Source organism: Trematomus bernacchii, unplaced genomic scaffold (genome assembly GCF_902827165.1).
Source record: "Trematomus bernacchii unplaced genomic scaffold, fTreBer1.1, whole genome shotgun sequence".
Classification (NCBI taxonomy): domain Eukaryota; kingdom Metazoa; phylum Chordata; class Actinopteri; order Perciformes; family Nototheniidae; genus Trematomus; species Trematomus bernacchii.
This window is the reverse complement of record NW_022987588.1, coordinates 3,009,755-3,036,033: the sequence shown is the minus strand read 5'-3', so window position 1 is coordinate 3,036,033 and position 26,279 is coordinate 3,009,755. Positions and strand designations below refer to the sequence as shown.

At 41.9% G+C, this 26,279-nt stretch overlaps 2 protein-coding genes across 2 annotated transcripts; both read right to left on the bottom strand.

The window, feature by feature from the left end:
- Positions 1-3,264: 3,264 nt before the first annotated feature.
- On the bottom strand, positions 3,265-19,496 carry trappc10 (trafficking protein particle complex 10). The gene is given in 24 exon segments (XM_034128731.1): positions 3,265-5,174; positions 5,458-5,652; positions 5,852-6,032; positions 6,541-6,705; positions 6,795-6,930; positions 7,140-7,240; positions 7,372-7,464; positions 7,466-7,602; positions 8,042-8,200; positions 8,408-8,549; positions 8,680-9,209; positions 9,580-9,689; positions 10,057-10,197; positions 10,840-10,931; positions 11,146-11,222; positions 11,475-11,589; positions 11,763-11,909; positions 12,256-12,503; positions 12,615-12,726; positions 12,965-13,160; positions 13,321-13,520; positions 15,168-15,303; positions 16,285-16,366; positions 19,318-19,496. Coding segments are annotated over 24 exon segments (3,804 nt in total). The 5' UTR covers positions 19,379-19,496; the 3' UTR covers positions 3,265-4,926.
- Positions 19,497-20,823: 1,327 nt separating this feature from the next.
- Positions 20,824-26,072, bottom strand: cnga4 (cyclic nucleotide gated channel subunit alpha 4). Its single transcript, XM_034128932.1, has 7 exons — positions 25,996-26,072; positions 25,797-25,903; positions 24,418-25,001; positions 24,086-24,331; positions 23,811-23,976; positions 20,901-21,291; positions 20,824-20,860 (listed from the first exon to the last, which is right to left on the bottom strand). The coding sequence occupies exons 1-7, from the start codon at positions 26,037-26,039 to the stop codon at positions 20,824-20,826; spliced, it is 1,575 nt and encodes a 524-aa protein (XP_033984823.1). The 5' UTR covers positions 26,040-26,072.
- Between the last annotated feature and the right edge of the window lie 207 nt (positions 26,073-26,279).

Sequence of the window (26,279 nt, the reverse complement as noted above, 5' to 3'; positions counted from 1 at the left end):
GAAATAACTAAAATGAATGCTTGTTGTGGAGAGGGGCACTATGTCCAGCGTCCATTCCTCTGTGTGTGTGTGTGTGTGTGTGTGTGTGTGTGTGTGTGTGTGTGTGTGTGTGTGTGTGTGTGTGTGTGTCTGTGTGTCTGTGTGTCTGTGTGTCTGTGTGTCTGTGTGTCTGTTTGCATGTGTGAGTGTAGTTGGGGGGCTTTGGGAGAGTCAAAAAGGATGCAGGTGACCTCTTTGGTCCCTGATAGAGGTCCATACAAATAGGCATTGACATAACAATACCACACAGTTAATGGTCAAAACTACATGTGTGCCTACATTTTTTCTTCTATTTCTATATTATTCATTCTATATATTGTCAATCAAAACTACCACAAAAAGCTGACTATAAACATTTTGTTCAGGTCCCAAAAGACCACTGTTGCCCTTATAAACACATAAGTAAATAAACTAAACAAAACAAGCTGCCAGCTGACAGTAATTGTTCATGAATGGTGGTTAACAAAATAATGACATTCTTTCAATGAGACAACGTATCAGAGTCCCATTAAGCTATATTTTAACTTGCCAGGGAAAACCTAAAATAGCCAGCTTACTAGCTTGTAGGCTAACGAATGTTTCTCTAATAATATTTGTCTTATTAGTGCTTCATCAAGGGGATATTAATGGGTTCCAGAACTACAGAGTATCATAACCTTAATAATAATCTTTTCCTAATTTTCTTAGCTTCTGCTTACTGTGAGTTCTCCTCCCTCTCCCCACTCGCGCGGATCTCTCTCCCTCTCATCATCTTCCTCACCACCACCAATATCGGCCACGGGTGCTGAATATGGACCTGCACCTGTACTAAACATGTCGGTTATTTTGACACAAGCGGCAACATCAGCACGAAGGGCCTGCTTTTTTCTTGCCCGCAATTTTTCTGCTCCCCCTTTTCGCTTGGCCTTCGTCTTCGCCTTCGCCTTCTCCATTTCTAACTCGAACTTTTTTTTTTCTCGAAAAAAAAGGCGATTTGGCTTCAACGGCCGGCTCACCTCCTGGGGGCGTGATTTAATGATGCACACCGAGCGGCCCAAAGGGGGAGGTGATTAAAGATTTGATTGGGCCGGCCCAGTGTCAATTACTAAAAACATTTAAACAGAGGGCCAATCTACCCGTCTTATGGGCCGGGACTTCAGAAAAAAAAAAAAAATTACGTGTCGGCCCAAAAGGCACGTCGGCCCACCGGGAAAATGCCCGGTATGCCAGATGGCCAGTCCAGCCCTGCATGTGTGGAAAAGTTGGGACTGAAATGGGACAAGCTGGCAGGCGTGACAACGGATGGTTGTCCAAATCTGACAGGGAAAAATGTTGGACTATTGAAGAGAATGCAGGATAAAGTGACAGAAATTAACCCTGAGCAGAAATAGGTATTTTTGCATTGTATTATACATCAGGAAGTGTTGTCTAAGTCAGTGTTAAAAATTAACCATGTTGTTGATGTTGTAACTAAAATAGTTAACTTCATCAGGGCAAGAGCATTGAATCACAGACAGTTTGTTGCACTTTTGGAGGAAAGTGAGACTGAACATCGTGACATACCCTACCATGCAGCTGTCAGGTGGCTCAGCCTGGGCAAAGTGCTGAAAAGAGTATGGGACCTGAGAGAAGAGATTCAAGACTTCTGTGTGAAGAAAGGAAATGACATCCCACAGCTTTCAGATGCAGACTGGATGGCAGACCTTGGTTTTGCTGTAGATGTGACTGCACTAATGAGTGAACTAAATGTCTGCAAGGCAAGGGCCTTTTTGTGCATGACATGTACAGTGCAGTGAAGGCTTTCATGAGAAAGCTGCAGCTTCTCTCAAGCCAAATGGAGGACAACATTCTCACGCACTTGCCAACACTGAAGGAAGCCACACCATCAGCTGATCACCTCCAGAGGTACTCATCCATGTTAGAAGCACTGCATGGTGAGTTTTCAAGGCGATTTAAAGACTTCAAAACAGTTGAGAATAAAATGAACATGATCTTTTCCCCATTTACATGCCATGTGGATGATGCACCCAGTGATGTTCAGCTTGAACTCATTGACCTGCAGTCTGACACACTTCTGTCAGAGCACTTTAGGTCAGTCTCACTGCCTGAGTTTTACTCTTCCCTGAAAGAGGAGAACTTTCCACACATCAGGAGACGTGCTCAGAAGATGATGGTCCTCTTTGGATCTACCTACATATGTGAACAGACATTCTCAGTGATGAAGTTCAACAAATCCAGATACAGATCCTCTATCACTGATGATCACCTCTCAGCTGTCCTTCGCATATCCACCTCAGACATTGAACCAGATTTCCGTGCACTTGTTCAAGCCCAAGACAGACTGGATTTTTCTCACTGAACAAGTCAAATTAACTGAAAAACAAAAATCAAAAGCACTAATTTCTTTTTGTATAAAGCTGATTCATTTCTTATCTTTAACATACTGTAAAACATCTTTTCAGTATTGGTATATTGAGCAGAATTAAGTTCAACTTATTTTTGATTCGGCCCCCCAACACAGCTCGAGTTTCTGAAGTGGCCCCTTGTAAAAAATAATTGCCCACCCCTGGTCTATGCTATAAACCCATGGTTTGGGAAAAGAAAATATACAGGAAAAATATGACTGTGGCTCCCCCCAGTGGTGGTACAAGAGATTACACTTTTGCACACCAATGCAGACTACTAATTTGCAAGTCTAGTGTTTGCCTGTTTCTCTTTTTACTTGTATCAACATTTATATAAAGCAGTTTTTTGCCCTCGAGTTTGTGTTTCAGCATTCCGACTGTCATATTTTCTGAATGAGACACTTGTTTTTTTCGCTAAGCTTCGTTTTATATTCTGTTGATTTCCATATAAATATGAATTGTGTATGTTTTTTCACATACAGCAATATTGCAGAAGATCATTTTACGGCAACTTTGTCAAAATGTATGCGTTTGTTTTGTTCTTCATCATGGCAATACCCCATGTTGAAAGTCAGATCCAAGATAACTGGCCTGCACAGAGCTCTCACCTCAATCTCATCCAACAACTGTGGCATGAGTGAAACATCAACTGTGAACATCATTGTGGAACTTCACTGCTTCCTTTGAGGCTGAAAGGGAGCAAATCCTTCTAAAATCTTTAGAAAGCCTGAAACCAGAAGAGTGGAGGATGTTAAATCAGCAGATTAATGCCCATAAGGAGACCTACTTAAACAATAGAGTTCTTGCTAACATGCTGTTATTATAAACACCATACATTGAGTCAGTTCCAATGATTTTTTTTAATATAGTTGGCAATCAAAGATGATTTGATTCGAATCATTATTTACAGATCAGTATGTACAGTGGTCAAAGAAGAGCAGGAGGCTGTAGTTACACTGTGTGTGCTTGGGGAGGAAAAGAAGGGGGGGGGGCAGACATTCACCCTGTGAAATAAATGAATAAACCATAAAATGACTTATTTCATTGATCTACTCAACACCTAACGGTATGTGTGCATAGCTCGATATGGATTTGGCGACGCACACACACACACCCACACACCCAGAATAAATATACACACACACTGTATTTCAACAATTCATTGATAAGGTAAGACAATAGATAGACAATGATGTGCACTGGCTTATCTCACCTGATCACACACACGGACAGACACATACATGTAGACGCTCACACCACACACACACACAACTACAGCTGAACAGATACACAATCGCTAGACTCAGCCTGAAACTCTCTGTTCATCAATGGTTTGACATTTGAGATTTTTTTGCTGAGGTTTCCATTTCAGTCCACCAAAAACGTTTCTGTCCTGCAGGTACATCAACCAGTCTCATTGCTGTAAATATATATATATATAGAGACTTAGTATACAGTATAGTAAAGACAATTTTTCATTATGAATTTTTACCAAAACTGTACTGTATAGTTTAAGATGTTATTATGTGTTATCTAAACAGGAAATAGTTAAAAGCAATGTGTAAATGCCTGTTCTGTATGTTTAGCCATTAAGAAAATGCAGCCTAAAATACAGTTCCATTGAACAATGAGCAAGGTAATGAAACTTTAGATAATGTATTCTCTTAATAGACTGTTTAGACTTAAACAGCGGTTTATTTTAAATAGAGGCAGAATTTCATTTTAGCCATTTAGAACTGTTTTCACGCTTTTGATAAGAAAATACAAAAGGACTTTATTTTATATTACAACTTTCCAAATGCTCATTTTAGAAACATTTCCAGAGTGCTACTATTTATAGGTAATATTACTACAGACTCAAGAGGGATTTTTTTTTGTTTTGGCAGGACAGAAGAGTCAAGGATTATGGATATGTCTCCAAAGATGCATTTAAGATTGTTAAATTCCCTTGTTTGACTTTTATTTAATTTCAGCAACTTGAATGTAATCATAGCAGGAAAAAAGTCTCAAATGTCAAGAATGATGACTTTGTGAGAGGCACAGGAGCAGCACTGACAGCTGGACACACTCAGTCAAAGTTACAGTACTTGAGAAGCTGATCGAGGCGTACACAACTAGGGCTTTGGTGCATCATGGGATATTCTGGACAGTTTTTCTTCATTTGAAGGAGCAGGACAGGCGCTGATCTGATCGATCAGTCCATATATATATATATATATATATCTATATATTTATAACTATAAATCCATCCAATGAGCTATGTACAAAGTATGGCAAAGAAAATCTTTATTTAAATGTTATCAGCAGATGTCATTGGCTCTTCACTGCGTGTAGTCCGTAATGTCTCCAGTGATGTGAACATGTCATGCTAAGAGGTGAGTCCATGCCGGCGACCCGCAGCGTCGACACGGACTCACGGACCCCATCTGCCCCGGAGCAAAAGCTCGGCAGAGTCCAGGGCCTGGGTTCAGTTTGATAAGGAGGGGGCGTGCTCTGGCCAGGGTCATGTAGCGTTGACCTCCATGATGTGGTCGTCGGTGGCGGGCAGCACCAGGACCTGCTGTGTGTGGATGTGGTTGAACACTTGTCCCGGGCTGAAGGGCTCCAGACGCGGCATGGCCACGCCCCTCTGCTGCTGCTCGCCGCTGCCCACAGAGTGCACGCTACCCCGGCTGCGGATGCTCGCCGTGTCCCCCCCGTCGTCCAGAGCCTTGTCCAGCAGGGACAGACTGTCGTTCTCCACGCAGCTGTCTGAGGACGGCAAGAGACAAACAAAAATACTGAGCGTCCACAGGTCATCAGGAGACCATTTGATACAACACAATTAATTGTACTATTTTCTTTTTCTTAAGTTTGTCTGGGGATACATTAATCAATGGTCTACAACTACTACTCTCACAGCTTCTGCTTTACTACCTGCTACTGTTTAATACTCAGCTGACAAAGACTCAATATTCAACCTGAATGACTGTTAGGTTGTGTTCTGACACAGAACATGTGGTATGACAAAGTTTATGTGTGGGGGAGGTCTCACCAGGGTCTGGTTGAATGGCCACTGCTGCAGTGTGAGGCAGGTACTTCAGCACTTTGATCTTGGGGAAGGGCAGATGTCCTGCGAACAGAGGCATCACCTCGATCTGCACCTTGTGGGTGGCGTCCGCCGTCATCGGCATGGAAACCATCCCTGAGCTCTTCCCACACACCGCCCAGTTACTGCTGCTGTCAGCCACTGTGGACATGGGAATGAAAATAATGATTACTAGAGCTTAGAGAGAGCTTAAATGCAATATTTTGTATACACCATAAAAAAAATGAAACCTCCACGTTACTAGAAAAATACCCTCTGATTTTATTGCTTAATGTTTTTTCAATGCTTTCATTTATCCATCCTTTAAGAAAACCCAGAAGACAAACTGTTCTCCACATACCTTCATACATGAGCTTTGTGGTTTTGAGGCCCTCAGTGTCGGTCTTGCTGTCCTCTGTGATCTCTCCCTCTGCAGGTTCAGTCAGGCGTGTTATACACACCTCCAGCCCACAGAGGAACCCGGAGCGACAGTTCTGCTCCCCAGCAGGAGGCAGGATCTCTGCTCTCACACTGTACAACGTCTGACAATAACAAATAGAGAAAACCTCACAAAATGGAACAGACTGAGGGACAGTTTCATCCCACACGCCATAAGACTGCTAAACACCTGAGCTCTGCTAAGTGCCCCGATAAACATTCCTGTTGTCATCTTGCAATATGCTTATTTGTATAAATAGTTATCAACGCAATAAACCGTATTTAATTTTGTCTTAATTTACATTATTTTATTTCATATTCTGTTCTTGTACATATCATATTCTATTTACATGTATATAGACTTTTTGCACTACTTTTTATTTTGTATTTTTATATTTTATTATATGTTTGATTGTTGGAGGAGCTCAGGTCCTAAGATTTGCATTGCCATTACTACACTGTAGCTTTGTGCATATGACAATAAAACCTTTGAATTGAATTTGAATAGATTTTTCATGCATGTTTTCATTTTCAGTTATTCAATCAAAAGTTGAGCAACTGACAAAACAATTGAAGCTTCATGCAAGAAAATAAATGTTTAAGTGAACTTACAGTGACTCTCTCGAGCTGGAACTGGTATTGGAAGGGTTTGAAGGCAGAGGCGTCTTGTTTGAGCGAAGAGAAGTTTGTAGAGAAGACACACTGGAGACAGGAGGGCAGGTCGTCCTGCCACCTCACCTCCCACAAGCAGAACAAACTGTGCTTACTGCACAAAAGCTGCACCAGACATAAATATAAATTAGTAAATAGCCTTCAGTCTTAAATCCCTCAGGCTGAAAATGATCAATGGTTTTTGTTCTTCTCACCTGTTGAGTTTTAGTGTTGAGGGACTCCAGCTCCAGTGATGCATTCTGCTTCTCCGTCAGCTTCTCCGTCAGCTTCACTTCTGCCAGCGTGAAGTTCTTATCCGACATGTTCTGCACACACACCTGGATGTACTTCCTGTGGGGTGAGATGAAAGGTCGCATGTCAGACTTGTGTATGAGCGAGTTCAGGAATGTACATGGTAAAGAACGCTATGTTCATATTAAGGAAGTAACCTCTAGGTTCTGTATGGAAAGGATTTCATGTAAAAGAGGAACCTTTCTTTGGTTTCACATTAGTTTTTTATTCGCGACACAAACAGGAAAGTATATAGAATGGAGGCCCACCTGTTACCAGCAGAAAGCAGAGAGTGTTTGGTTTTGAAGGGGATGTAGAAGGTGAGGGCCAGCAGCGTGGAGTAGATCGACCAAGGACAGTCAATGGACATCTGTGGACAGACGCCAGCAAGACTTTACTATCAAATCTCTTAGTATGACAATAAGACCTCCTCCATCATTATTTCCCCCACATCAGTTACAGCTCATCTCACACTCTGAACGTGTGTGTTTGTTTCCTCACCCTCTGGTCGATGGCGGTCATGGGGGTGTCAGGATGGCTGTAGCTGCGTGGTCGGTGGCGGACCTCTCCGTTGGTCAGCCTCTCGTTGGGGGGGGTGGTCGGACCCGGACGGGATGATGCACAGAACCTCCAGCTGGAACTCCAGAGTGTGGTACGGGGGGGTGGCGGGCAGGCTGATGCTGGTCACCTTCTCAGACGACTGGATGGACAGAGCGCTTTCCCCCACCAACTCTGAAGGGACGAGGACAGAAAGGAAGCCGAGAGAACTTCAGAGCTGTATCCGTATGAGACAGTGTGTTTATAGGCACACACACTTCTGGTTTCAATAGGAAACAATAATGCAATAATGACAGAAAATCCAGTTTTCAGCCTCTCTGATATGGAGATGCTCTGCTTTCTCTCTGTTTTAAATTATGTTTATCTGTATATCTTTGGGTTTTGGACTGATAAAACAAGACAATAAAAACATTTCCTTGGACTTTGAGAAGCTGGAATAGATTTGTTTCACTATCTTCCTACATTGTATATATCAAACAACAAATTGAGAAAATAAAAAGCAGATGAATTGCTAATAACTCGTTAGTTGCAGCCATAGGTAAAATCAGTTAATAAAAGGTAGGAAAAAGTAGATTGCATTGAATCAATCAGATCCTTGAGAATGTGTACTGACCACCTGTGGGGTTGCTGATGCGGGCGGAGCAGCTGGTGGAGGGCAGGATGGGCATGGTGTCGGTGTTGCTGAGCTGCAGAGCGTCACCCTTCTTCACAGTGTAGTGACCCGTCAGCAGAGTAAACTTCACCATCTGAGACAGACCGGCCAACAGCGGCTCTGAAAGCACCAACACAACTCCAGTGAGCCACGGCTACACACACATGCTGCTCTGTGGTTAACATGATCACAAACACAATGCTGTCTGTTTGTATCCCCGATACGTGCTCAGTTAAAACGTGTCAACATGACTTTGTTACTGAACTCAAACTGTGACCAATAACCATATGATGGGAGGTGGATATATTATATTCAAACAAATCTGACCTGATAGAGGCTCCACGGTGAGTTGTGGCTCCTGAGAATAGACTTCATACTGGACTGATGGGTAGATATGAGGCAGAACAAACTGCACCTGACCCACGGTGGCAAACAGCTGGCGCAGTGTGTACGTACCCGGTTGTCCACTCTACAGAGAAAAGAGTGACTGATTAAAGGTGGAAAGTAAGGAAACAAACAGGAGTTAAAGGAGTTTAACATTTAAAAAAAGGTCACATTTTTGTTTTTTCATTTAAAGGCAGCAGCAGAGTGTCTCTTACTGGTGCTGTGAATGTGATGCTGTTATTCCCGGGCTCTAACGTTACATCCTGCACTTTCAGCATCTGTGCTCCTTCCTTCAGGGTAATGGCAGGAGGGCTGACAAAGTCGGGCGTGTCCGGCAGTGAGATGCTTTCCGGAAGCCGCATGACCAGATGAGTGTTTTTACACACCACTCCTGTAGAGTTGAGAGAATTGTCCGTTGGACTCCTGTCCTGAATCTCCTCGAGCTCTAAAGGGGGCCCACCTGAGGAGGAGGAGGGTCCCGCTGACGAGGTGTCGTGGCTAAACTCCACTGTCCCTGGCATAATTTGTCTGGCAGCTCCCTTAGACCTTCCATTAGTCCCTGCACGCTCCAGGTCAAAGTGAATGCTAGCCGCTAGTTGCTGTATGTGCACCGACACGGGCATCAAACATCGCAGATTAATCTCCACCTGCAGGACGGCTCCTGAGTGCACCGAGGCTGTGGCTGGCTGGAACTGCAGCCGCGTGAGTTGAGAAAAAACACCCATGCTGAGAGTGACTTTGTCAGCTGTGGAGGAAGAAGATAACATGTGATGTTATTGACGTACACATTTTTGCAGTTTGAGAAAAAAATTACAGATATTGTGGATGTTAACAGCTGAGGGATGGGTATATACGTATATACAAGTGGAAGAAACTGCTTAAAGCTAATTGGAAGTGATCTCAGACATAAAACTGCCAAATATTGCTCAGATGAATATGCCATGTGGAAAACCAGATCATCAGTAAGGAAGAAAAAGAGGTGGTTTTCTGAAGGAGGCACATGAAAAACTTGACACCTTGAAAGAACTGAACATCATAATATAGAACAAAGTATACACGTTTTTTTTTGCCTTCAAGTTTTTAAGTGTTGTGTTTAAAAGGTCATTATCACTTACACTGATCTTCAGACTTGCCGGCAAAGGTCAGAATTTCTTGACAAAAGTGCTTCCTCTCCTCCATGGTCAGATTCGCATCACCAGCCAACAAGGCACTGGTTTGTAAGTAGCTGCGGCAGGTTGTAAAGGAAACCGAACCCTACAGTGAAGTCTGTGCAAGAACACCACCTCTATCAGGTCCACATTATAACCCTTTGCAAACGTTCCAAAGCTGGACAATACTGGACAAGCTTCTGTATCCCCAATGGGCGAGAATACAAGTGAACTAACTCAAAGATGATTACTGTATTTCTTCTCTAATTTACGAGGATATTAGACATACAAGTTAAGTTCACGTTTTTAGTTAATAAAATGTGAAACAAACTTCCACTAAACATTCCACTGAAAACTGACGGATATTTCCTCTTAAAGTTTAACATAAGTGTAAAGTCAACATATGTGGCCCTTAATTGGTCAAATGGCTGTTTTGAAGGATACTCTTCAGTCCTGCCCAGCAGCTTCTGACACTCAGCGATCTGCTTCCTGGTGTGAGTGACAGGGAGGCTCCACCCCTCCGATACGTAGGACTTCAGAGCTTCCTGTAAGAAAGCCTCTGCCTTCTCAGGGTCCCCCTTCTTCCTGATAGACAAACACAGCACATTGTTTCTCATAGGCACATCCACATTGTCCAAAAATTATTTAATGCTACTTAGAAGTGAAATCAACACAAATATAAAGGCCAAAGTAAAGGAGGACAATGAAAGAGAGATGATCTTTATCGTACAGTATGTGATTGTACTGTCAGTTAGCATATACAAATGCAAATCTTTGTAAACGGTATTATTTTGCTAATCAAATTTATAATAAAAAAAAGGTTAGCGTCTACTTTGAACGTAGAATATTAAACTGTGCAACTGTTATTGCCTAGTGTTTGGCATTAGGCCATGTTATGATCTGAATCTGTTTGTTATCTGTAACACACCTTACATGTTTGGGTTAACACGTCTGATTCATCTTAGTAGTCAACCTAAAATGTGTTTTTAACACAGCAAAAATGGCAGGATGACTCTAGTAGGGGTTTAAAATATCACTTTCAACTGCACTTTTCATTTATTCTGCCTGATTAGACCTCTCCTCGGGAGTGTGTGGGTGTTAACAAGCAGCGACTGATTGACAGTTCTGGAGAGGTGGCCTAATCAACCACTTACTGAAAATACCAGTTGGGATGCTCTTGAGCTTCAAGATAATTTTGAGACCTATGTGTATTCAAAGTGAGCTTACATGTAGAACTCAGCCAGGCTTTTTCCCACCAGTCTGGCAGACCTCAGTCGGCTGATGGCCCTGTACATCTCCATAGCAGCATGAGAGAGCTCCTGATGCAACAAGCGGCCAACCAGGTGTTGGAGGAAGAGGAAACGGTTGATAGGGAATAGAGAGGATAGAGAAAATCAATCGTCTCCCCTGAGGTTTACAGCAGGTTACATCAGAAAAAAAGTTTTGGGACAGGAATTCAAGAAATGCGTGCCAACTTCCTGCTTTGCCAACTCCTGAAGTACAACATAAAGCTGTGGCAAGAAATGGACTTACAAGATAGTGCCTTTCAAAGGCTTCCACAGAAGACAAGGCCTCCTTCAGCTTTTTGTAAGGGCTCTGTAAACTGCTGACTGTAGAGGAAGAAAAAGGGAAATTGATTAAATGATGTTGTCTTTTAAATAACACTCTTCATTGAACCTTAACAAAATGATTGGCTGAACAAGCTACCTCTTCTATCAGTGAAAAGGAGACTCAGAACAACGGTAGAAGAACTTGTGACAACATGGACCAACAGAGTCATCGCTCTATGTCTGCTGTAAAAATCTGCAGAGTACAGCTGGAGGGCTACACTAGTTTAATTTCCCAGGAGAGTGTGAACTCACCAGTCTCAGGCCTCTCATCCCCCAGACCGGCCAGCAGATCCACAGTCCGGTTCAGGTCCTCAGAGGTGGGTCCCTTCTCTGACACCAGGCCACAGAGTTCCCCCAGGGACTTCAGCTGCAGACAGGAACAAGAATTAATAATATATCTGAAACCTCATCTCCACCATTATTTGGAGAAAACCCTTTTAACCAGATATTGACGGCTTGCTATTTAATAATCCCCTTAATTATATAAAAAAACATCAAGTGATCAAAGCCAATGCTACAGGATTCAGTAAGATTTGTTACCTTGTCAGTGGCGTAGGCCCACAGCCCGACAGTGTGTGAGCAGTTAGCAGCTAACTGGGCCTGATCACAGCAGCCCTCGATCCTGTGCAGAACCTCCAAGCAGCTGAGAAACACCCAGCAGTCCAGAGCCCCCTCCACCACTGACACCTGAACAAGAGGGGCGACATCGCAGTGTTATGATGGAGGACACAATCTATTCAGTCTGTTTCAATGTAGTCTGCTGTCCATCCATCACAGTATGGATAAGGATGGGTTTTCTTTTCTAAGTAACCCAATCACCTGTTGTCTAGTGAAGTGTTTAAGATTCTCTAGATAAACACTTTATTACCCAAGAGATAAACTGTGTCTATGTGTATTTTCTTGGAAATGTGATTGATTGAGGAAGTCGGAATAAATATTTGTTTTAAGTGGCTTCAGAGTCGGAAGAGCTTTTTGAGTACATGTTGATTTAAGTATATAAACATGAACAATGTCCCTTCAGAGGTCTGTTTACCTCCAGCAGGCGTAGCTCCTGAACACAGTTGTGCAGCAGCTCCAGGGCTCTCTGAGTGACCTCCCAGGGCCTCAGGAGGAAGATGAGCAAGGTGCACTGTCGGGAGAACAGGTAGCTCCTCAGATCCAGCAGACTGGCCTCCCCCCGCTGGATCCCATCCCTCTTCTCCATGTCGATGGGCCGCCGAAGCAGCAAGCCGCTCCAGTTGTTCACGGGAGCGCAGAACGAGCCCAGCCAGTTCGCCGTATCTGTGGATAGAAACACAGACAACTTTAGATCTTGGAAACAGAAAATGTATGCACCAAAAACGTGTCTTTATTCTGCTAAATTAAACCAGCCATTTGGTGGTGTTTAATTACCTCCAGCTCCAAAGTTGAGGACATATTGGGTAAAAAGAGCATCTAGTTCATCATACTGGACCAAAGCATCTTCAAACTGCTGCAGCATCTCAAAAACAAAGGCCAGCTCCTCCTGCACACACAAATAACATGTGAAATCCAACTGAACTGTGACACTTTCCCCAACAAAAGTCATGTGTATAAGCAGTCATTTTTAAACTATGGAACACAAAACTCTAAAAATAGCCAATAGACTCTGCCTTTTAGTTTTATTCCTGGTGAGTCAAGTTTTTATGCCCTTTAAGTCAAGTCATGACACAACCTCAGATTATCTTTCTGTGCAGATGCCTGCCTGTTGTTTTCCTTTGTACCTGGACCATGAAGTATTCACAGAAGCTCCAGCCAGGCTGAGTGCGTTTCTCTCGGAGCGTCCGCATGTCGTCTTCAAAGCGGCCCAGGTTCTTTGTGAAGGACATGAGGAGGAGGGTTCGCAGCTTGAGCAGCAAGGAGTTCCAGGATTCCTGAGACCGGGACGAGTCCTTCAGAGGATCCGACAGCACCACACACCTGTGGCAAGGGGAATCACCTATATTTACTCAGGGAAGGTTGAGTCAACGGGGCTTATTATATTAGGCAGGTAGTAATTATGTTGCCTGCTGTGAGAACATATGAGAAGGAAAGGCAATTTCACCTCCATCAGCTTGTTAATAGGGGGGAGTGTCCTGACCTGTCATTCTGCTTGTTGCAGAAATCGCTGCGGATCTTGTCCACGATGGATGACCGAGGCAGGATGTTAGTCTTGTTCTTCTTCTTAGTGTCGTTTGTCTCCACAACGATGATGACCCAGTCTGCTGAGCCATGAGTCCGCAAGCTGTTCTGCCAGCGCATCATGTCCTCCTTCACCGTGCTCTTATACGCCTCTGTGTCCTGTAATGAAGTAGAACAAATTAAAAAAACATAATTTTTCCTCTCGTTAATTGTCTTGTGTGAAGCCAGAAAAACATGACAATTGGAAATAACAAGTTAATATGGCAGGTGAAACTCTTTTTTTAGAATGTAAACCATCATGTGATCCAAAAGACATTTTACCCAGGGCTAGTAGAAGTGCAGAGCTGAGGTTAAACCTTGGTTAACAATGTGTGTGTGTGTGTGTGTGAAAAGGGGCTAAGCTATCCAAGGGTCAACTCTTATCCCAGAGCTATGGATTTGCAGTGAGAAAAGCCTATATGACATGGTCATGGTGTCATAGATTGTGACAGAAAGACTGTTCAGGGAAACCAGACAAGCAGAAGTACGTGCCTGTGCCTGTGCCTTTTAACAGGTTTTTTTATGTTTATGTTGTGCAGGTAATATTTCTCTCTTTTCTGAACCAACAAAGTTCTCCTTTTTCTTTGTGTTTAAAATATTAGATCTTGCAAAAACATTGGTTGTTTATCAAGGACTCACTTTCTTAAGCAGTCTCAACAAGGTAGTCTTTGTAGGTCTAGTCTATTACATTGTAAAGCTGTGTCCATATAACCAGGGCAGTCATTATTACAGGTCTGGTGTATTGAATTGTAATACTGTGCCCATACACACACACACACACCCTCAAAACAGCCACACCAAAAGCATAGTCTTGAGTCACGCGCTGATGACAGCACTTCCTTAAACTAACCAGCTGCTCAGTCAGCAGCAGCAGGTTCCTGCTTCCCTTCTCTCTATCCCCGGTCTGCTTTCCCTAAGCAGCAGTCTTGCAAGAACATCAAGTTCAGCACAAGGTGGTGAGTGCAAAAAGTTGTACATAATGTCGAAAACATATTCTTCTTTTCTTCTATCCTCAAGAAGCAGATATTTTTCACTCCACAAAACGTAGCTCTTACTAAATGCTTGACAACTTACATACATTTAAAAGGATTTATTTTTGTTTTGACTATTGGGAAGAGAAGCAGACATTGCTTATCCTCCTGAACATGTGGAATAAACAAACTCTTCCAAGATTCTGTGTGATTTGACTTTGGAAAACAAAATAAGTCAACACAACATGCATACTTATTATGATTACTCAATGTGTACATAAATGAATGATGGTTAATATAAAAGTTGTGTCTTTCTATATATCATAAAAGGAACCTCTACGATAACGACCATAAAACAGTAATTTAATCCACGCTCTCACAGCAGCATATCTTTTTTTTATTAGACTTATTTGACAGAAAGCTTTTATGACCACAAAAACAGAGAAAACTGTCACGATAACATCATCTGTATTGTGTGTTTAGCTATACTGAAAAATCAAAGTGTTCACAGAGAGTAATTTAATTAAAGCACATGAGTCTTTGCACCTGATCTGCCAGCGGGATAGAATTTAATTCAACAGTCCTTTATTGTCCCACTGGGACAGGACATGTTTCTAAGGAAGAGCTGCCAAATGATAAGACAAGCGCCCTTTGTTATCTTAGCACAGTTTGATAATGCACAATGCAATTATAAATGTTTCCCAGTATTGCCAATGTAGCATGTGTGTGTATGTGTATGTGTATGTGTATGTGTGTGTGTGTGTGTGTGTGTGTGTGTGTGTTTCAGGCTACTCACACAGCAGTCGGTCCAGTAGATGTGGAGGAAGGGGAAGGTGAGGAGAGCCTTGTTGCCGTCCTTTGGGAGCAGCTCCTCCTTAAACTGGACAAAGTTAGCTTCAAGGTGGATCATTTTTGGTGCACGGCCATACGTCCTGCACAGAAAAGAGAGAGGAGTTTTGTAGGATGAATTATATGCTGTTTACGGTCAATAGATGTTTAATGTGAGATCAACTGGCTAGGTATACTGTATGTGAAAGACCAAGACCCAATCCACTGTCATTGTTTGAATGAATAATGTTATCGAATCCTTTCCCTGGAGAGAGAACAAGGCCTTGATTTGAGACTGGTTTGTTCTTGCAAAAACAATTACAATGATTCTCAGGGTGTAAAATTGTCCATATTTTTCATCTCTCACTTTAACTTAAAGCTGGGGTAGGTAAGTTTGAGAAACCGGCTCGAGACACACTTTTTGTTATATTCCATGGAATGCTCTTAACATCCCGATAGCAATGAATATCTTAAGTGCTTTGACAAAAAATCCATTAAAAAATGTCATCTGTGGAAGCCGTAATACTGTAAAAAGCACGACCAATCATTTTAGCCGGGCCGGCTAAAATGATTGGATGGCCTACCTGCCTGTCAGCTTTCCATCTGTGCACAAACTTATCTCGTGCCCTCATTGGTCATGTGCACATTCGTGTGTGTTGGAGGAGGGGCTCTGTAAGGAAGTGGCAGATTTTTTCCGGCTGTGTATTTTCAAATTCTAGCGCACTCGAGCTGGTTTCTCCAAAATGACCTACCCCACCTTTAAAGGGCCCATTCACTGCCCATTCACTGCTCTTCAAAACCACAGAACGCTTTATACACCCTTATTGTCTTTCACTGTGAATGGTTTGTACATATTTTTGTTATTATTGTGGTAGTGTAGGACATTTAAAAAGCATGGTGTAATGACGTAACATGTTGGAAAACCTTTACCAAAAAAATGGCCTGTGACAATATCGGAGTGGATAAAAACATTACGTTCCAACAACTACATGCTCCAAAATTGAATGTGTGGAAACAAAAAATAAAAAGCTGTACAAAGATATGCATTACTATGTTTTCCCATCACTCGGCAGGGCAAACCTCACCTCCTCCATTCCATTGGCTCCCTCGGAAGTTGTTGGGCCAATGAGGTATAGAGCGACGTAAACAAGCCCTGGTCTCCAGCACCTGTGATGAAAAGGGGAAGAGCATTTCAAAACCAAAATTCAATTAGCCCAAAACATTTGTATAAGTCGACACAGTTCACAGATTTTCATTAACTAACCGGTTCTTCGTGTTAGTCAGCTAAGAATTTCTTTAGCCAAGTACAGCCATATCGATGATACACATTTTTAACTGTTTAACTGGTTATTTACTCACATATTTCAGTCTTTCCTGCTGAAGAACAGGTACATTTCCTACTTGGAAATGATTGTTTATGCTTTAAGGAGCTTCATGTTGAAAATATTTGAATGAACTGACAAAAATCATTTCTGCACAGCTGTTTAAAAACCATCACGTTTATGTTCGTTGTCCCTGAGGCTTTTACAATCTTCCTAGCATGCAACACCCTTTAGGCCTATCCTTAGACCATGTTTCAGCACCATGTCGGCTTCATAGTAGTGCACAGAGTCCGAGTCTATCTTGCATAGAAGCCTCTAGAAGTATCAAAACAACCAATACTGCATCAGCTATTCCTATTGGAAAGACAAATATTAGGTTTGTTCCACCATAGCTGCAGCTCACACCTCCCCAGTGCATTAAGTACCAATCTGCTCATCATATCATCGTATATTTCTCAAAATTGAGAACATCTCCTAAGTAATGCAACAGTTTTGTCATCACATTGCATTTAAAAAGTATTATATGAATATGAGAATAAGGTGCTTGATGATCAGCTTTAGTTTGAAGAGTTTTACATTGCAGTACCTCAGCTGGTGACTATCTGTTTGAGAGTCTTCAATAACATTTTGGCACCGAAGCTGTGAGGATCCACTTTCTGGGTTAGTCCATCATCACCAGTCCGGTGGAACAACCCCTCACTAATGGTACAATACTCAGCCTAGCTCAACAATAAATTCACTTTAATGTCTCCACCAATGCTCCATTTCTCAAAAGCTCATTAAAAAAACTGCCATTCACGCTAGCTGTGTGCGTTCTGATAAACAGAGACTGGAGGGCTGAGGTAATTGTTCAGGCTACACTGGAACTGGGCCACGTCCAATGAACCACGTGAAAAGCCATTTTTATAAATAGGTTAGCCCCAAGGGAAAGAAACAGGACTACTAGTTCTACACTATTCATCCAGTGTTATTGTAAACACCTTCAAATATCCTGCAATACAAAATTCAGCACTTCAGCACAACTCGTAGTCAGTTCTATTTTAATCCAGTGTGCTGGATTGGAGCCAACACATAACCTTGTGCTGACAATTTGCCTGCATTGTTAATGAATTAGCCTTGCCCTTGCTGCTCACTGTTTATCAACTGGAGAGATACATGACATCACTGGATGTGCAGGGTTGCTGTGTGGTGGGCGTATGATGTATTGTATGCAAAGAGAGACATTTGCATGAACAATCAACACATAACACAACATAAACTGGTTACTCTTATAGTTCAGAGCTGCAGTGTAACAATGTAATGTCAGCATGGATTAGTTGAGTTACTTGTGATCTTTCCACAGTAATACAGCACCGGTATGGTCCAAACAAACTGAACTTTGAATGTTCACAACAGCTATCACAAACTTATCACATGCAAAGCAAACACCAGTATAATCCCTTTGACCGTGTGAGTCATTCACACACAGCGTCAAGTAGTAGAGAAAGTGAAACACTGCTCATTTCGCTGGAGACGTATTACTCAGATTCATGGTTTTATTCATAAATCAATGTTTTGACAAATTCTAAAAAAAATGGCGAGTTCACACTTTCATGTTAAGTCAACTGTACATGTACAGTAGCATATTATAGTCTGCAGGTGATTTAAATCATGATAATCATCAATGATTGATAACAATCACTTGCCCTTTTCTGCCTCAGACCTAAACTGTGTCTATGCTGTAATTATCAGTATTAGATTAGTTTCAATAAATACACTGGACTCTCAGAAACAAGCCACTGTTTGAAAAACAGAACACTCTTGTATTATTATTTCTGTATGGCTTTAAATTGAAAGGGAATAGATTATCTCCAAAACATAGCAATTTTATCATAAATGTTAACGTGTAGTGTTGTTTTTATGCTTAACCTAGATAATGAAGAAATTAGAGAAATTGACTGTAATTCTAAAACTTTGCACTCCATGGTTATTGAGTCTTTGGAAATAAGAGTTGTATAAAACGTGTTTGTTCTTTATACAAATTAGGGTACATAGGGTGTACTTGTATTATTATCAGAGCCAAAAGCCAAAGTGCAAATATAACACCTGTGATTTCAGAGGCACATATACCTGAGTCAGGACACCTGAGTCAGAACACCTGCTATCTGCTCAGCTGTTCCCTGGACCTCGCTTGGGGCAACCTGTGCCTTAGATTGTGATTCGTCTCACAAACCCCCCACGACACTGTCACGCTGATGCTTCTCTTTCATATTCATAATCCCCAGTGCCTCGGTCTGCTCCTGTCCTAAAAATGGAGCAGCCTGCGGTGTGAGAAGAAGCTGGCACCCACTACCAGAGCTGACTCCTAAAATAACCCCTTCAAGGAGCTTACTTAAGATTCCAAGGGATTTATGAATGGCAAACTGACCCCACCGGGCCAACACGATGTGGCGACTACAGTCTGAGCTGCCAACGGAGGAAACTGTGGCTGTCCATCAGGGAACAAGCTGATATCCTTCCCTAAACTGCAGCAACTAGCCGTGACGTTATGTCGTTAGCTAGGCCTGTTAATTAATGTAGCTACTAGCTAGCTCAAAGATTCCCGTGTGGACATTTAGCACAGACAGCGGTGTAGTATACAAGTAAGAAACTATTACAGCCATGACAAAAGAAGCCACACATCAAACCATGCACACACATAGTCTGGTTAATATAAGGGAGCCAGCTAGCTAAGCTAAAACTAGCTACTGAATATAGCTAGCTGGCTAACTGTCAAGAGCAGAACAAATGAGACGTCTCCTTCTACTAAACACTCACATGTCACAATCGGCTTGTTTTCCATAGTATAGATGATCGGCTTTTCCTCTTGACACTCCATATGTGTTAGCGGTGGTACTCCATGAAAATTATATACAAACCGAGCTTTATTATTAGTAAATGCTTATGTATGCAGTTGTGTTGAATCGATGGGGCCTGTGTCCCCACTGCACTTCCGGGAAGTGCGTAACTCTGCGTCATTAAAGGGCCGACCTGACACATTGCATTGGTTTTATTCCTCTGACTTGGAGTTGACAGAAAGCTAGTATTTGTGTTTGTTTGTTTACTTAGAAATTAATAGATCCTTTCATTTGGAAGCAATACCCCATTATACAAGTAGGGATACAGTTAATTAAAGGCCAGTATTCAACCGTAGGCCTATGCACATTTATTTTTCAGTGTTATCAGTAAAATGTTCAATCAAACGTAAATGATAATAATGATCAACTTTATTTAAACAGCACTTTTCAAATGAAAGTTATAAAGTGCTTTACACTGTAGATAGAATAATACAATTTCTGATTGCACTGAGCCAGATACAAAACATTGAAATTATATAAACTATAAATAATATAAGATGAGAGAAATGTACATTTATTTTTTATTTTTGCAAGAATTCATTGTGGTTGATGAATTAAGTTATTTTAACTGTGTTTTACAGCACTTAAGAGAGGTCTACATATACAGGTGATTTAGAAAGAACCAAATTATAAATAAATATACCGCCCAAAAAGACTTAGCTGCCACATAAAACATTGGAAGAAATGTGTCTGCTTCCCCTTCATCTTTAAGTTGATCCCAAACAAAACATTGTTTGATTATTATTTGTACTCCCTGGACAAAATAAGCATCAACAGTAATATGTATTTAAAGTCCCATACAGCAACACAAGTCCCTGTAACTGCCACTATACCTGAAAGGACTTCTTAAAACCTAGCAGTAGTTTTCAGGTGTATGTTTGTGAAGGCCACACTATCTGTCACGTAGCTTCAACTCTACTGTGGGGAATACATTGCTGCCATCTAGTGGTAACCATTTGTATTGCACAATGTGTGTCAATGAGTGTTGAGGTTTTTTTTAATATAAAACAGACAATAATACACACTAAGGTTGTTTTTATAACATTCTGTTGTTTGGTTCATTTGCTTTTTCATTCTTTTTTTGTCTGGCCTTCATCTTTCTGCTTCATGTCCTTATTTTCTGAATCTTCCTCAGCCGTTTCTCCCCCCTCTTCGGAATCTATCTCACCACTTTTCTCTTCTTTCTCCTCTTCAAGTTTAATCTCAGCTCCATCTCCTTTCCCAGGTCTGTCATCTCCTTTGTCTTTGCTTTTCTCGCTATCATCTTTTTCTTCCTTTTCCTGATCATCTGGGTCCTTCAGCCCAGACTTATCTACCTCCACCATCTTTTCCACATCTCCCTCTGTACATTTAGTGCTCTCTCCATCTCCGTCTTTGGTCAACTCATTACCATCTTCCCCCTGTTCTTGTTTTTTAACCTTTGCATCTAAACCCTCCTCTTCTTCTCCCTCAGCCTCTTCTCGCTCCCATCCAACCTCCTCTCCCACCCCTTCCCCTCTTAACTCTCTTTTTATTCTTTCTTCCTCATCTTCTAGCGGCTGATTCTCCAATGCTGCAACTTCCAATTCAAGCTGCTCCACCCTGGCCTGCATCTTACGATTGCTCGACTCTAATTCCATCATAAGTCGAGCTAGTTTTGTCTGCAGGATTTCCAAGTTGCTTTCTAACGTGTTTATCTTTTTTTCAACGTTGTCCTCCTCCCCTTCCTTTTCCTCCCCAGTGTCCTCCAACATGCCCATCTTGGTCAGGATCTGCCTGCCTTTCTCCTCCAGGTGACGTTTAGCTGCGGGGAACTCTGATAGCACATCGGTCAGGTCTTCTTTTGACAAGCTGAACAGGTCAGAGTATCCAATGCTTCGGATGTTGGCAGTGCGGCGATTGCCAGACTTGTTGCCTAAAAGGAAACAAACGTTTTGTAAAAAATTCAGCAATATTACAAAATATATATCATTACAAAGTCACTCGTCTTTCAGAGGCATTAGGGAACCTTCCTATTGCTGCCCTCAATAAGAAGGTTACAGTATTCATATTTAAGTATTCATATTTTACAATTCAGTGCTTTCCAGACAGACTGCAATTTCCTTTCATTATCTTCATTTACAGGATCTTCATATGCACATTATCTGTGACTAGGACGATCTAGAGTAGAGATGGGACTTTCCTTTCATTTCTCTTCAACTACGGCCTACCAGCTTTTATAGTCTGGACCAGGGGTTTTCAAAGTGTGGGAAGGTGAGCCTCCCCTCAGAGAATATAAGAACAGCCGCGCCCCCCCTCCCAATTATTATTGCTATTATTATTATTATTATTATTGTTGTTGCTATAATGCAGGGGTATTATTATCCAGTGGAATGCCCTTACCTACTGGCCTAGTTAAATCAAAGTGGTTACTTATTTTTGTCTGGGCAGTGTAGTTTTACACACCATCTTATTTGACTTTCTCAGGGCAGACCCCCACAAAGAAAAAAATATATGTACACACGTAAGGTCATCATCTTAACAGTTTTTAATGCTCGAGTCATCCGTGAGCAGAGCATCAAGTTGGCATGCCTATTACAGCTGAATGCGGCGATTACCATCTTGTTCAGCAAAACGCCTCACAAACGTATTAACATCCAAAGCTTTAGTGCGTTTTGATTCAATGCTGAGCACAGCCAAACTTGACAGTCTCTTCTCTGTCATTGTAGACCGCAAATACCTTATTCCTTCCGTGTACTTGGGTCCGAATGCTTCTCGTTTTCTGCCGCCCGTTCAAATGAAATCGCCGCCAATCACATTTCCTCGCTCGCGCCAGGGTTACAAGGCTCGCGTCTTGTGCTGCATTCACTTGCACTCGGACATTAGGGATTTTCTCTGATAAATGTCCGATGAGCCACAACTTTTATTTCAAAACAAAGCTGCCAACTGGGGTGGCCAGACGCTGTCTCCTCTCTCACTTTAGGTAACTTCACTAAAAATCGATCCATGTTGCCGCTCGCATAAAGTTAGCTGAAGTTAATGAGCTAGATTTCATTGTTTCTCTTTATTTTTTTTCTCACGCTGCGCCTCCCCTGAAGCTCTCTGGCGCCCCCCAGGGGAGGCGCGCCTCACACTTTGAAAACCGCTGGTCTGGACCATGGATGTATAATAAGAACTGGATACAGCGTGGGAGGCGGGGCGTCATTCATTCCTATGAGAGTTGCTCATTCGCGCATGATGATAAATGGCCCAACTTTTGAGAGAGCGAAACGTCACAGATTACCCGGCATGCCTGAGAAGTACCCGTATGTGCGCTCATAGCGCATGCGCAACTTTAACCATGCCCCCCAAAATGCTCGTTCACATCAAGCACGTCAATTTGCGTACACGTAACAGCACCGCACGTTCATGACAGCATGGTAATGTTTGTTATGATAGATTTGATATTAACGAGGCGGCAGTTAGCAGCTAGCGGTTAGCTAGTAATTATGCTAATTTACACATCAATCGTTATGTACTTTTATATTACGCTGTAACAGGATCTAGTGATATCCAAGCAACAGAGCTTCATTTAGCATGAAATAATTATTGCACTGTATATATATATAAATATACACAGTGCAATAAGCTTCTTAGTGCAATAAGAAGCTACAGGGACGTTAATCTACGTCGGTAATATTAACTTTATTTAATACAACATTTACGGTACAAGATTTAATCATACAGCCCATTGAGTATAATATTTTACAAATGATGAATTACAGCAAACATGTGCAATATATCCATTATTACAGCTCCGTGGGCTGGCAGTAAGGCGATATGGGTCCGTTCTTATTGTGCATCCATGGGTAAAGATAAACGCATGTAGTGCTGAACACGTAACATGAACGTGCCGGGCGGCGCGGTCCCGTGGGTTAGATGCGCGTTCATAATGCAGAGGGAAATAACTCTCAGAATAACGTTATTAGCACATTTTACAACTTGAGGAACGAATGTTTTTAATAAGGGCTATACAAGTGTTCATACTGGGTAGTTTATTTCGTTTTTAAAAAATTATCCAACGATTTACAGACCACTCTTTCCCCATGTAAGTCAATGGGAAAAAGTGTTTCCGGGCCTGGCAACCAAAAGGAAGTGTAGTACCGCCGTTTGGCCAGCACGAATATTTTCATCAGAGTCCGGCGCACTTCCTGGGGGCTTGGTCTGGACCAATCTTTACAGCAGGTGCTTAATTCCTGAGTGTTGGGGGAGTAGAGCTAAAAGCATTATCAAGATCCAAATCACCACAGAAAGATGTATCTTCCCTTTGTACTAAATGTAATCCTTTTGCACTGTTGACTCAATTAAAGTCTATATGTCCGAGTACAAGAAAATGCTTTGTATTGCGTCAAAGATTGGCCGATTTCCCCTCTCTATATGCATTGAGGAATGTCCGTGTAGTAGAACTGGACTAACCTTTGATGTTGAGAATACTAATTTCCCCAAAGAAATTTGAGTCAGTAAGCACAGCATACTCTGTGACCCCGTCATCTGCTACAACTGCTAGTTTTCCCTCTCTGATGATGTACATTTCATGGCCCACATCTCCTTTCCTGCAGACATACTCTCCTGGACTGAACACCTGGAAAACCAAAAGAGATAATCTTCTTTATTCCTAAACAATTATTTTGTAAAAGGATATGTATTATAAACTAGACAAAGCCGTTGAGCTGTTTAGTATTTCCCCTGACCTGAGGTGTTAGTTTAAGCACCAGCTCCTCCAGCAGGCTTTTCTCACAGCTCTGGAAGATGGTGACTTTGGAGAGCGTGGGAAGGTGAACGCTAACAGCGATCTCTGTTCTCAGATGTAAGGGCAGCTGCTCCAGGATTTCCTTCTCTCGCATTATCTTCTTGTTGATGTGAAGATGTTGGTACCAGTTGTCGATTCGCTGTCGAAGCTCCTTGCTAATGTGATGGCTGCGCAGGTAAGCCTTCACCTGAAAGCAGAGAAAATAACCTTATTTTCCATACAACAAGTGAAAATAACCTCTAGCTTAGTGTCAGGTTAGGCTTTTTGACTTACCAACTCATGGTTAGGAAAGAAGACATTATCACGGTCCCTTAGGCTTGTGATGACATTGCCAACATTTCCAACAATGGAAGCAAACACCAGCACAGCAATGAGCAGGTCTGCAATCATAAACAAGTATTCCTCTTCCCTTTTTGGCAGTGGGGTGTCTCCCACTGTGGTGAAAATCTGGGCAGAGAACCAGAAGCAGTAAAAGTACTGACGGCGCATGGAGGCAAACTCGGGCATGGTGATGTTGGGGTAGACCCAATGATCACTTCCGAAGCCGATGTAGCTGGACAGTGCAAAGTAGAGACAGGCGTTCCAGTGGATCAGCACAAAGATGTAGATCATCAGCTTGGTAATACGGAAGGTGTTGGGGTAGGAGGTTCTTGTCTCCATGCGATCCAGAGCCTCATCAAGTCGTGGTATACGCACAAGACGGTTGATCCTCACCATTGGAGTTTCGAGGCCAAAGACAAAGTAGAGGAAGTCTGTGGGAAGCAAGGAAACCAGGTCCCTTAGGAAATGTTTAGAGTGCAGGTAACGCTTCTTCAGGTGAGCAAGGTCCTTGATCAGGATGCCTTGATCCAAGTAACCTGGAAAAAGAAAAACAAGGTCTATCAAATGCCAGAAAATCAAATCAAATCAAATCAAGTTTTATTTATATAGCACATTTTTAAACGATTTTTGGTCGAGCCAAAGTGCTGTACATATAATAAAAATACCCTACAGTAAAGACACTTTACAGCAAATACAACAGCACAGTTTGTGCAGAATATCAGTATGAGAAAAACGACACCCTCTGTCCTTAGACCCTCACATCGTACAAGGAAAAACTTCCAGAGAAAAACCCACATTTCAAAGGGAAAAATGGGAGAAACCTCGGGGAGAGCAACAGAGGAGGGATCCCTCTCCCAGGACGGACAGACGTGCAATAGATGCCGTGTGTAAATCGAAGAGATAATACATTTTACAGCGTAGGTACCGAATGTTTGGGAATGCATGTGTCTATAATAAGAAGATGAATCCACATTCATATACTGGTCGAATTACCTATAGTGTAGGTTGTCACTTAAAATGTTTAATGTTGTCTGGGTATAGACATATATTTGAGCAAATGGAGTGTGTTTGAAAAAAATTAAGAAGTCCTATAATAATACAAGACTCTTAGAATATTGTTGCCTAAAGTCTGGTAGTCTGTTGAACCAGATAGATTTGAGTATATTACATAACTTATTGTACCTTATTTTCCAATTATGCCTATTATCTGCGGTCTGATTGTTCTAATTATTTTAATACTCTATTAATACTTATTGTGTTCCTTCATATAACAGCTTTTATATGACATATGTGTAGAAATTAATAAATGTCTCTACAATAAAAATGTGTACCTGTGTGGACAGTGATTATCATGTCAACCAAATACATGAGGTCTGCCACATAGTCCAGTGTCATCCAGACAGGCAGGTAGTTGAATGCGATTGTAGTGAAGCACGTCCTGAGAAAACATAACCAAACACATGATGGATGTCCAAGGATAAAAGGTTATAAGCTTGGATACTTGATTACTCATATTTATCATGTGTGTACCTCAAAATGATGATCACCCAGTTATAGATGATGGGAAATATCATGACCTGTAACCAGACATAATAAAACTTTTCTGCTGGATCAAACACCAACTCTGTCCACCTGAGAGGGAAATAATGATGAAGAGAAGACAGAAGGAAACAATGATGAAGAGAAGACAGAGGGAAACGATGATGAATAGGAAACAGAGGGAAATGAGGGCAATCAGTAATGATGATGTTGGTGTGACATGAGGAGGATTTCCCCAGAGACTGTGGGTTATGGTTCTCATATGTACATGAATA

What these genes read in the sequence shown, in the direction of transcription:
- cnga4 (XM_034128932.1), bottom strand. Translation starts at nt 26,039, where the DNA reads ATGATATTTCCCATCATCTATAACTGGGTGATCATCATTTTGAG. An exon ending in TGCTTAAACTAACACCTCAG is followed by an intron (nt 23,977 to 24,085) that starts GTCAGGGGAAAT and finishes TTGGTTTTCCAG; the next exon opens with GTGTTCAGTCCAGGAGAGTA. An exon ending in GAAGAAAGAATAAAAAGAGA is followed by an intron (nt 20,861 to 20,900) that starts GTTAAGAGGGGA and finishes GTTGGATGGGAG; the next exon opens with CGAGAAGAGGCTGAGGGAGA.